Source organism: Prionailurus bengalensis, chromosome D1 (assembly GCF_016509475.1).
Source record: "Prionailurus bengalensis isolate Pbe53 chromosome D1, Fcat_Pben_1.1_paternal_pri, whole genome shotgun sequence".
NCBI classification, from domain to species: domain Eukaryota; kingdom Metazoa; phylum Chordata; class Mammalia; order Carnivora; family Felidae; genus Prionailurus; species Prionailurus bengalensis.
Window position 1 is genome coordinate 65,087,628 of NC_057346.1, and position 12,130 is coordinate 65,099,757.

The 12,130-nt window shown below is 54.6% G+C and overlaps 1 protein-coding gene across 2 annotated transcripts; it reads right to left on the reverse strand.

Moving 5' to 3' along the window:
- Positions 1-3,008: 3,008 nt before the first annotated feature.
- LOC122483521 (NADH-cytochrome b5 reductase 2) lies at positions 3,009-11,702 on the reverse strand. Of its 2 annotated transcripts, none has more exons than XM_043580553.1 (9): positions 11,551-11,702; positions 10,567-10,707; positions 9,978-10,050; positions 7,312-7,418; positions 6,906-7,035; positions 6,224-6,307; positions 5,411-5,496; positions 4,194-4,293; positions 3,009-3,288 (listed from the first exon to the last, which is right to left on the reverse strand). In XM_043580553.1, exons 2-9 carry the CDS (start codon positions 10,639-10,641, stop codon positions 3,116-3,118), a joined length of 828 nt encoding a protein of 275 aa, XP_043436488.1. In that variant the 5' UTR covers positions 10,642-10,707; positions 11,551-11,702; the 3' UTR covers positions 3,009-3,115. The 2 variants fall into 2 exon arrangements, with proteins under 2 accessions (XP_043436488.1, XP_043436489.1); XM_043580554.1 differs by lacking the exon at positions 11,551-11,702 and adding an exon at positions 11,207-11,340.
- Positions 11,703-12,130: the final 428 nt, after the last annotated feature.

The following is a 12,130-nucleotide window of genomic DNA, read 5'->3' on the forward strand; positions in this document are numbered from 1 at the left end:
TGTTCTGGCTGTACTGGAGTGGCTGGAATGAAAGGGGGCCCCTCCTGGGCTGCTTCCACACACAGGGAGTACTTCATCCACAGGAACCTGGCCAGGGCGTTGGTGTTCAGGGTGACTGCAGGGAAGGAGCGATGGGCCTCTCTTCCCACTGCCCCAACTGCCCTCATCCTACCCTCCTCTGCAACAGAGGTTGTCAGTGCTGGGCCTCCTCCAGAGTAGAGGCTGCTCTAACACGTGCAGGCACTCAAGCTCACCCTAGCTGACAGGCAGCACAGGCTCCAAAGTGCGGTTGTCTGATCAAATGGCTCCCCCCAGTGGACAGTGCTTGCTTACCCCAAACCAACGGTTCCACCGCCACTCGCCATCTTCCCAGAGCAGCCTGTTCCCCTGGGGTGTCTCCTACCTCACCCCACGTGCCCCAGCCATACTGTCCCGCCCAAACGGTCTCCCCACTTGGCAGAGCCCCGTCCTCTTCCTCCCTGTGGTGGCTTGGGCCTCCTCTCTCCTCTGATTTCCAAAGCTGGTCTCCTCCTTGGTCCATCACCTTCCCAATTGGTCCCTCCAAAGGTTCTCTACCTTACTCCAGAGTGGCCTTCCCAAAGCACTGTTTTGATCCTGTTACCTTTATGCTAAGAACGCCTCAGTTCCAGAAGCCAGAGTAGAGTTCAAAAGCCTTTGCTAGCACCCAAGGCCGTTCAGAAGCCACTCTGTAGCCTGTGTCTCTGCGTTTCCCCCACCGTGGGACCTACTTTTCCCCCGTGGTCCCCTTCACAAGACCCAGCATGACACCACTTCTTTCAGGAAACCTTCACTGATGTGTTGGTTAGAGGTCCCTGTGTCCCACTGTGTAGTCTGCCCTTGAGCCCGAGCCCTTCCTGGCTCACCCTGAAGTACTGTGTCTTCCTTTCCATAGCCTCTCAGCACAAACTCACCAAGCAACCTGCTATGCGTGGGCTCCTGTACAGACCGGAATAAGAGCCAATGCTGGCCCTTAGACTGCTTAGGGGCTCCATGCTGCCAAGTTCCCCATCCACCCACCCCTTCATATGTGCAGGTTAAGCATGTTCCATGCCAGGCTCTAAGAAGGGCTACAGATACAGACAGGCATGAATGTCAAGGTCCTTGTCTGAGGGTGCTGATGGTCTAGTGGGGGGTGTACATCTGTTTCAAACAGGCATGTGCTGAAAGTTACAGAGGCTCCAGTAGAAGTCTCTACAGCCTGAAAGAACAAGGTGTCCTTTTTAATGGAGAGCTGGGGGAGGGGACTGAAAACAACTTGGATTTCAGAGATGAATCAGGTTCCCCAAGGGTGCCAGAGGGGAAAGGCATTCCAGGCAGATGGACATGGAACATGCCAGCACATCCCAGGAAGTGCCCAAAGTTGCTAAAACCAGAGAACAGTTTCTCAACCTCTGCGCTGCTGTCACTTAGGGCTGAATAATTTGTCGTGATGGGGGCTGGTTTGTGTGTTGTAGGAGGTTTCGCGGCATCCTCTACCCCTGTCTGCCGCCTCTGGTTGTGACAACCGAAAATGTCTCCTGACTTTGCCAAATGTTCTGGGGGGGGGGGGGGGTGCAAAACTGCCCCCTAGCTGAGAACCACTGGGCCACAGAATGGAGTAAAAGTTGGAGGCCCAGGGAAGGAAAAATCTGGTGAAGTCTGCTGGAGTCAGATCAGGAAAGGCCCTGTGAGCCAGGTCCCTGTGATTTATCTTGGAGACACAGGTGGCCAGATGGGGACTAGTGAAAGCAGGGACAAGCATGGGAAGATGTGTGTTAGAGAAAAATATCTGCGAGTAGGCTCTTCCTCACCCTATAGCGCCTGGCAGAGTATCTTTCCCCAAGTAGGGGATTCACTGAGGGGGCACTGAACACACAAATGAGTGAAGGCTCACCGCCCCCAGCCCCGCCACCGTGGCGCCCCTACTGGCCCTCAGGGGATCATCCCTGTAGGCAGGGCATAGCTGCACTTCAGTGAGATCTCTAGAGCCGTTTTCCTTTGTCCTGTACCCAACCCCCCCCCCCCCACACACACACACATGGTGACACCAGTTTGCAGCAACACTACCATCCAGTTTCTGTAGAAAGGCAATGTCTTGGATTAAACACAGCCGGGTCTGAAGCCCACCCCTGCCACCTCCTGTTGGAATGACCTAGGGGCAAGAACTTCATCTTGGAGCCTCAGTTTTCTCCTCTGTAACTTGGAGAATAACTCCCCCCGTAGAATCTCTGGCTTGTTATGAGAATGATGAGAAGTAAAGTGCAGAAAGGTTCTACCCACTCACAGTAACAGAGAAGCATATCAGCCTGGCCAGGAACAGCAGAGGCCATCGTGGTCACTTGTATGATTTGGGTTTAGCAACGTGAAGGATTTAAGGAATAGCTCCTGGAGCCTACTCTTGTTTGCAAATTCAGAAGCTGCTATATTAACCACCCTGGGCACCATACTGGGATGCTAGGAAAACCACAGCCCTGGCCTGTGTTTGTTGCATAAAGCCCAGGAGTCCAGCATTCCTGGAGCCTGCCTACCCTGTGGATTTACTACTACCCTAATACATTTGAACATCATTCCCACTTCAAGGGTCTGCCACAAAGGAAGGAAGGATGCACGTGGAAGGTGCCTAGGCCCTCCAGTAGGTCTGGCCTTAAACACAGGACACTCTGAAGAGGGGTGTTCAGGAGACAGATTGGAAGCTGATGTGACCCCACTTGGATTCTTCTGGAATTCTGCCCCTGCACTTTTGCCAGTCCTGACCTCCTTGGGACAGAGAACAGTTCACATGTAGGGCTGGCCAAGGCCTTCTAACCTTCTAAAACTGCCTAGCAGGTGTCCCACAAGCCCCATCTCATGAGCTGTCTGCTTTGGACTGAAGCTTATCTCACTAAACTATGGGAAAAGCTACGAATTGAGCCTCCCAAGCAAGGCGGTCTCAGAAACCAGTTTATCTCCAACCCTGTGAATGCTGCTTTGTAGGCCCACACCCAGAAAAGGAGCGATGTGCCCAAGGGTGCATTACAGGCATTTGTGAACACACGCCACTTTAATGTGCTGAGGCAGAGCTCACTCTGAAACAGAGGAAAGGGACCAGGCAGATTTGCTAAGAGCAAGGGAGGTATTAGTAAGTGAAAATCATGTCCTTGGTATAACCCAGTTTCTCCAGATTAGGGTGAGCGGCTGTCTGGATCAGGGGCAGGGGTCCACACACCAGGATGAACGTGGACTGCCCGGGAGGAGGGAGGTGCTCCTTGATCATGTTGGCGGTGATGTAGCCTGAGCTGTACTTCCAGCCTGAAATGAAGCAGAAGTAGAAAAAAGCTGTGGGGGTGCCAGGTGGAGTCCCTGACCCCAAGCCTCCTGCCTGGCCTCCCTAGAGAAGGAACCCAGGCTGCTCTCCAAGACTTAGAAGCCTGCGTTGCTGTTCTCTGCAGAGAAGCTGCAAAGTCAAGGACCTGGTAGGCTCAGGCAGCCTTCAGAAGTGTCTACCCCCAGATCCCAGGCTCACTGCTGGGACTCTGAGGCCCCCAGCAGGTGTCTGATGCTGCCTGCACTGTCAGGGATGGAGAACACAATAGTGGGGTGTGGTCTGAGTCACGGCAGAGATCTGGGGCCCTACAGACTGAGGTTTGCGGCTCAGTTGGGGGCGCCCTCTGCTGGGCAGTGAGCTATATGACAAGGCAGGTGCAGTTCAGCACAGCAGGAGAGTGACAGCCACGGATGGTGGGCTGTGCGTGGTGGTAGCCACGTGCTGGCAGCCACGTGCTGGCTAGGGTCGCAGCAGCTGGCTGGGGCTTAGCACGTGATGACTGCTATCCAGGAGAGGCCGGGTGGTAAGGGAGAAGGGGTCACTGGCCATATTAGATGCCACGTGTGTGCTATCTCTGTGGGATGCTGTATCAAGTGTAGCATGGAGTGAGTGTTCAGACTGACCCAATGACTCAGTGTCCCTCTGAGTCCCTCCTGAGGTTCAGCGCGTGTATGGACTGCTGCTGAGATATCACACACATGTCCTTGAGTGCTCTCACAAACAGGTCATCCCAAATCCTCTCTCCCTCAAATCCCTCCATTTCCCATGCAGAGACAGAGCTGAAGGTCTCAGCCATCGAGCACAGATCCAAAAACCAAACCCAGGGACCAGTTCCTGAGGTGGGTCAAGGGTTGGAGCTAACCCACAGTGGGTACAATGGGGATCGTACCAACAGGAGGCCTGTCCAGGGTGTACCACAGGCTGAACTGTTCCGGGTGAGTTCTGGCAACTTCTTCAAGCTCTTTTCTCACCAAGATATCCTCCTCTGTCTAGAAAATAAGGAACGTGAGCAAAGCCCCTCCAGGGACATCCTGCTTGTCCCCCACACTGGGCACACGGGTCAGCACACGTCTGCCCAAGCTGCCACTGCTCTAGTTGGATGCTGTCACCACGGCTCCTGGGGCAAATGAAGGTTCTGCAGCACTTCCTGCACTACCAACCCTCTCTCATGGGTGGAGGAGGTGGGCTGTGTGGCAGAGGCGGTGACTGTCCTCAGCTGGAAGGACACAGCTGAGCACAGGTGCACAGGCTGGGTGGCCTCATTCTGACGGCCCAGACCCCCACCCCCATCCACACTGAGCACCAGGCTATCCTGCCGGGCTGGACCGAGCTTAGTGTGGGCCCAGGGAGTGCAAGGGGCAAAGGCCATAATATGGAAAGAAGATCGCACCTAACACCACAGCACTGGAGAACTACGGGACAGGAAAGCAAAGGCTGGAGCTCATCTGGGGAAAGGGAGCCAAAGCCACGAGAAACCTGTGCCAGGCCCAGAGGTACCACACAGAGGACCTGGACCTCAAGACTCTTCACAGTTCCTGCACCAGCAATCCTACTCCTGGGATTCTGTTTAAGAAAATAATCTAAAAGGCATCAAGCCTAGGCTATATTGTTCATCACTATATACTTGACAACTGGGAAAACTGAAAACAATCTGAAGGCAGAAGATGTAGTAAATTATGGTGCAACTTGGTACAGACTGATGAAAATATGTACAAAGAGTTTTGACGAGAAGAAAGTGTGTGGTAATGCTGGGTGAAAAAACAAAACTGTGTTACAGATGTAATTGCAAATATATGGCATGTATAGAAAAAAAAAGTCATATTTATTTTTGTATTTCCTGAAATTTCTACTGAGGGCATCTATGACTTTATACTTAGAAAACCAGAATGACATATTAAGAAAGGAAGGAAAGCTTAGTATGTAAAGTGGCTGGGGGAACAGTTAAAAACAAAAAAAAACAACCGAAAAACCAGGCCCTCCCCCAAGGCCGCAGGCACCCCAGCAGCGAGAGAGCTCACTTCGGGGGGAGGTATGAAGGCAGAGGCCCCACTCAGCAAACATTCCATCCCACCCCTGCAAGCTCAGGGCTGATTTGGCAGAGCTGACCTGGTTGGCAAAGATGAGGGACATCCTGGTCCTGTCGTCGGGGTTCTTGGTGATGTGGCGAATGAGCTGCAGCATGGGCGTAATCCCTGGAATAGTAGCAGGTGGGACACAGCTAGCCGCGCTCTCTCCCTCTCTGCTGCCCACAGTCCCTAGTCTGCAGCCCCTTAACAGTCTTCCTTAGCCACAATCCTACTTTTCTCATGTCTGCCCCCAAAACTCAAAGTGGAAAACCACCCCTCCTTTTGGTTTCCCCTTCCAATGCAACAATAAATCAAAAGGCCCTTTCCTGTTTTCCTGTGACAAGATGGAAGGAGACTGGCTCGGAACTGAAAGTGGGCTGCACACCCAGCTCCCTCACTTGCTGTCTGACCGTGGTCAGTCACGTGCCTGGCTGCGTGTCCCCATTTGTAAAAGAGAACAAGTAAATGTGTTCATTTTACGAGTGCCCGTTGTGGTGCCTGGCACATTGTAGGTGTTCCCACGTTCCATTCTTTCAGGCATTCATTTTCAAGGGATGGGGAGCATCAGGCTTGACCTGGATCCAGGAGCCCTTGGGGGACCATGTGTGGGCCTACTCAGCTCGGTCCCCAGACCTTTCTATGGTCCCCAGCATGACTTCCTGGGGCAGCCACCATGTTGAGTAAGGGGAGCAGGGCACACGAGGTTGGTTTCCAGGCCTATCATCAACCTTGCACTTCCATCTAAAACAGCTAGGAAAGGGTCTCCCACACCACCCCTTCTAGCATCAAATGAGTCCAAAGTTAAAAAGGTCTGGGGACCCACCCTGTGGCTGAAGCCCCAGAAGCCTCTTACCTGTGCCCCCAGCAATCATTCCCAGGTGACTGACTACCTTTTCTTCAGGCTCACTTGTTTTGTATGGTTTGATTGAAAACGTTCCTGGAAACACAGAGGATACTTCTGACTTCTGCAGCTCTTGCCTGAGAGCTTACAAAAGATCCCAGATGCTCCTTGGGACCCCCAGGAGGAAAGTCCACCTGAGGAAGTGGCCACACCATTCTAAACCAGAAAAGCAAGTCGGTGTGCCCCGTTCCACCAGTCCCCGTGCCCTGGTGCACAAAGTGGAAACAGAGGCTGGGCTTCTTTGAGGACTCACTAGACCTTTTCTTCTGAGGAAGGAGAGGGGCACAGTGAAATTAAATGGAGCCTCGCAGAGCACCGAGCCACAGCAGTGAAAGAGTGAGTCAGTGGTGAACATGTGAGTAAGTAAGCGAGTGTGGATGGCATCCATCTATCCATTCTTCAGCATTAGCGGGCACCTCTTATGTATCAGGCGTTGTGCTGGACAGACAGTGATGAGGAAAAACCCCAGCACTCCCCTAACATAACAAAGCTTACAATCTCAAAAAGTGTGTGTGTTGAATGAACGTATGAAGACTTTAAGGACAAGTGCACATGACCCAAACATGAGACGTTTTCTAGAACAACCACAGGAATCTTCCTCCCAGCAGGAAGTCCAGCATAAACCCCCTAGTACCTGGCTCATGATAGAACAGGCGACCGGTGGGCCCTCGAAAAAGGACGGTGTCCCCAATTTTCATGTTCTCCAAGTACTGAGTCATCTTCCCCCCTTCTGGATAATTGGGGTGTACATTTTTGAAGTAGATCTGAAAAAATAAAGCAGCCTGTTTTTCACACACGCAGACCTGAGGTCACAGCTGCATACAACTGAAAATTCCATTTGCCACTGGAAACCTTGCAGAGAAAATCCTCTGTGCTCACAGTTGCTCTAAGCACCCCCTGAAGACTTGGCCAAATCAACAGCTTCACTGTTAAATGACAGTGCTGGAAAGCCCTTCCCAGGACCCGAGTCCCCTCTCCACCCTACCACCTTTAATAGGCTTGTGGGGGTGAGGCAGGTGGACCCATTAGGCACCATTTACCTTTATAATCAAGTCCACAAAGCCTTGGTCATCATCACTGGACACAGGCGTGTAAGCCCTGACCACCAGAGCACCATCAATTCTGGCCAAGAGATGGATATAGTTACCTGCAGAAAAAGCATCCAGTGTTAAATGTGAGCACAGCCAACCTAAACAGGACCCAGGATTCCCATAAAGGACTTGGCTTCAGGGAAGTGGGTGCATGTGGCAGGGTGCATGGGAGCACGGCCAAGCAGAGGAGGAGTCCAGATCCAGGAGGCCTGGGTCCTAGGCCTACCCTTGTCACTCTGCATGCTACCCTGGGCAAGTCACTTCACCTCTCTGGGTGAGTGGGGACGATATGCCTGCCCTGCCCCCATCCCAGGGGAGCTGTGAGCTTCGTGTGAATGCACCTCACTCATTAAAATATTCTGTGGAACAGGAAGACCTCATTAAAGTTGGAAGCTGAGTATTAAAAGTAATAGGAGTGTTTCCCTTTTAAATATTTTTTGATGTTTATTTTTGAGAGAGAGAGAGAGGGGTGGGGGGGTGGGGAAGGGCCAGAGAGAGAAGGAGACACAGAATCCGAAGCAGGCTCTAGGCTCTGAGCTGTTGGCACAGAATCCGATGCAGGGCTCAAACTCACGAACCAAGAGATCATGACCTGAGCTGAAGTCGGACGCTTAACCGACTGAGCCACCCAGGCATCCCAGGAGTGTTTCCCTTTTAAAGCAAAATATGTTGCCTTCACAAAGTCATTTCTTCTTAGACTGAGTGGATCAGTGGGGTCTGTGAATGAATCACGACCCCCTCATCTGTCTCTTGCTGCTTGAGCCGCCCTAGACTCACAGGCATGCTGGGCCCCGGGATTTGGATACTGCAGACCAGGAGTTCTAGAAAGAGTATTGTGTCTTTCTGGCCAATGGCTCTGCTCGAGGGGCAGCAGTAAAGTTTTGAGCCATGGAATTCTGCCCCTCCTGGGTAGAACCGAATGGACCAGGTATGGCCAGAGACTTACATATGGTGACAACCCAGTGTCACATAGTGGGTATGGTGACTCAGATGGTTGCTGGATCTAAAGTGGGAGCTTCAGTGACTAAGACAAGCAGTGGTGAGGGCAGGAGCTGCCATCAAGAGATGCTAAGAGACAGAGGCAAAATGAAGCTTTGTGCCATCTAAGGGAGTAGAAACTATGCACAGGAAAGATGGAGCAGAGGTGCAGACAGAAGCGGAGACCTGGGGAGACACAGAAAGGAGGAAGAGAAGGAGGAGAGGAGGAAGCCTTGAAAGTCCTCAGGGTCTGTGAGGAGGTCCTGAAGCCTGAGGTGCAAACACTCGGGGTTAAAAAAGGACAGGCGCTATACTGGAATTCAAATGAAGAGAAAGGAAGGGAAGAAAGAAAAGACAGGCTCAATGACTCTGGCTGTGGCCTGGCTGGGCATCAGGGATGTGCAGAAATATATGCCTGAGGCAGTTTCCTTCTGAGAACAAATCTGAACCTGGAGACCTCAGATAGGCTCTTTCAGATGCAGCCAACCTGGGCCTGGCCTGGCAGTGTCCGTCCCCGGGGAAAACAGGGCTGCCTAGCTGGCCCCATTTCTAAGCTGCTGCATTTCCTCTGACCTGGAAAGCATCAGTGATCGCCGAGTCCTCATAGCAGACTCTCCCAGAAGCCTCTAAACTACCTGTCACACTAACTTTGCACCGCCTACACCAGGGCAGAGGAGAGGGTGGGTCATGGCAGATTCTATGAAATTTCTATTCCTCGAAGTTTTTCATTCTTTTAGCCTTCTTGCCAACAGGACTCACCCCACAGACTAGGCAGAGGGCTGGAAGGCAGGCGGACACTGAGCTCTTGTGGATGGGGACAGAGAGAGGAAGCAGTAAGGAGGCTCAGGAGCCAGGCTGGCTGCCTGGTCACCGGAGAGGTCAAGGTTTTGTAGGACAAGTAGGTCATGGATTAGGATCTCCACCAGGTTGGCAAGCAGCACTAGCAATTTGTACAAAGCTCTGAATCCCCAGGCTGTGGACCTAGCAGAGGATTTCTACCTCATCAACATGAAACTGGGTGTCTGGTGGTGGTACAGACCAGAAAGGGGGTAACTCGGAACTCTAAGACCTCTAGGGCTGGTATTCACAATGGGTCCCTCCTTGTGTGGATCTGAGGTCCCTGCTGAAAAGCCACACTATGTGGGGAAGACACACTTGACTCCCTCCTGCCTCTCCACACATTCTGGGCCTTTCTCCTGACTTCAGGGGAACATCAGTTCCTTCTACCCCTCACATGTACACAGCACTTGGCACTTTCTGAATTTTCTCATCCATCAGTCACTTTACCTTCACAACAACTCAAGCGGCGGACAGGCCTGGGAAACCCCATTTCATAGACTGAGGCTCAGAGAGGTTGAAGGACTTGACTCAGGTTGCCCAGCAAGGAGCCTGTGATGAGATCCCAGACCTTCTGATTCTAGATGCACTTCCTTTCAATGCTGAGATATCACTTCTGTGTCAGCCCAAATCAAACAGTGAGAAAAGAAATGGACTGTCCCCAAGCCCATCTCCCTATCTCTCTTGAGCTCACGTGTCAGGAAAGATAACAAGGAGACTGCTGCACACCAGCTGAGTTTTTGAGAGGAGCAGAGTGCCTGCAAGGCCCAGTCCTGGCGATGATACTAAACCCCACTCACCTACAGGAAGCCCCAAGACATGGTCTGGTGAGGGCAGTCCAAAGCGGAACCTCCGGGTGTTGTGGCTGATTTGCTATAAAATAGAAAACAGAGGCATGGGGCACCTGGATGGCGCAGTCGGTTAAGCGTCCGACTTCAGCCAGGTCCCGATCTCGCGGTCCGTGAGTTCGAGCCCCGCGTCGGGCTCTGGGCTGATGGCTCAGAGCCTGGAGCCTGTTTCCGATTCTGTGTCTCCCTCTCTCTCTGCCCCTCCCCCGTTCATGCTCTGTCTCTCTCTGTCCCAAAAATAAATAAGCGTTGAAAAACAAAATTTAAAAAAAAAAAAAAAAAAAACAGAGGCAGACTGTCAGCTTTCTAGAAGCCTTTCTGGGCAACTAAGATGCCTGGGAAAGGAGCTCTATTTGGGACTACCCCGGAACACACAGATGTACACACACACACACACACACATACACTCAGTGAGGAGCAAACTGGAGGCCCTGAAACTCCTGTCCCATTGCCCTGCCTTCGCAGCCAGCACATCCCCCACCACTCCTGTGCTCTTCTCTTTCACAGGCTGACAGTGGAAAGGGTGGGCTGACTCCATTACCTCTTTCTCAATCAAAGGCAGTGGGTACTTGGTTTCAGAGTCCTGTAGGGTGATACATCTCTTCCTTGAGTTCATGTTCCTCAGGGCCAGCAGGAGCACTGTGACTCCAAGGACAGTGATGACAAGGAGCAGGGTTGGGTCCTAGCAGACAGTGTGAACAGGGCACCTCAGGTCCCGCCGGCCCCGGGGGAAGGACTGTGCTCAGGCACAGCAGTACCCTCCCACACCAAAGGCACAGAAGAAACCAGACAGAGGGAAAGGTAATAAAACAATGCAGGCTGAGCCTACAGTGGACCCGGAGGGTAGGGAGGGGTCAGCTGCACATCAGACCACGCCAAGCAAATGGCCGGGGAGTGCTAATGTCACCAGGCCAGCCCTTCCTGCCCATCTGCCTCCATCCTGGTTACATTCGAGGGTGCAAGTCCTGGGAGTCCCCTCCTTGAGGTGATGACACTGCTTCTAACCCACAATCTGGAACATGGTCCCAGTCCCCAATGGCAGAACTAGACGGGGATAAGCGTTGACTCCTCCAGGAGGTGGCTGCGGCTAGGCAGGGATGGGGCTCACTTCCCCGCTACTTCCCTATCCAGGCGGGGTTGGGGTGGGGTGAGTACCTTCGATCTGGGGGTGGGGGGCTTACCTTAGCGCCTCGGGACACGCCAGCACCCACCAAGGCAGGTGAAGGAGGCCTGGACTCTCACCTGCAGCCACTCCTCCGGGCTCCCGCCCCCGCCCCCGCCGCCAGCACTGCCAGCCTGGCCATCGCCCAGCCAGCCGTCGCGGGACCGGGGAAGGGCCGCGGGCTCCCTCTCTCGCCTGACGCCCCGCTCCCCGCCGCGCCACGCCTGCCCCGGCGCCGCTCGGGCCCGCCCCGCTCCCCGCCCCGCGCGGCGCCGACCGGCCCACGCCCTCGGCCGCCAGGCCCGCCCGGGGCCCCGTTGGACTCCCACGGCCTCGCCCCGCTGCCGTGCCCTGGGCACCCACCCGGAACGAGACTCCGAACAGGTCGTCGAAGTGGGGCTGGTTGCGAGGCCGCGGCGAGTCGGGCTCCCGCAGCTCCGCCTGGCGGACGCGGAGGCCTCGAAGCCGCGGCCGGCGACGCGCGCCCGGCCACTCCCGCTTACCCCCACACCGCGCGCCCCACCGTGGAGCACCCCGCGCGCCCCCCACGCACCCCCCGCGGGAACCCCCCGCGTACCCCACCTCTCACCGTCCCCCGCGCGACCCCGCCGTGGAGCCCCTCGCGTAGCCCCCCACGCACCCCTCCCCACTAACCACCCCCCCGCGCGCCTCCCCGTGGACCCCCCCCGCGTCCCCCGTGGAAACCCCCCGCGTCCCCTCCTACACCCCCTACCGCTCCCCATCCCCCGCGCGAACCCCCGGGGAGCCTCTCGCGTATCCCCGCACCCCTCCCCGCTACCCCGCCCGCGCGCCCCCCCCCAGGACCCCCCTCCCCTGCACCCCCCACCGCTCACCCACCCCCCACCCCCTTGGCGCCCTAGGAGTTCCCTGTCGCGTGACTCTCTCTCTGCCCCGCCCTGCCTCTAGGGGCTGCACGCGACTA

Excerpts from the sequence above, each read along its gene's own strand:
- LOC122483521 (XM_043580553.1), bottom strand. The coding sequence starts at position 10,641 with ATGAACTCAAGGAAGAGATGTATCACCCTACAGGACTCTGAAACCAAG. Across the intron at positions 10,051-10,566 it reads TGCCTTTGATTGAGAAAGAG|CAAATCAGCCACAACACCCG; the intron begins GTAATGGAGTCA and ends TCTATTTTATAG. Across the intron at positions 4,294-5,410 it reads CCCTCATCTTTGCCAACCAG|ACAGAGGAGGATATCTTGGT; the intron begins GTCAGCTCTGCC and ends CTTATTTTCTAG.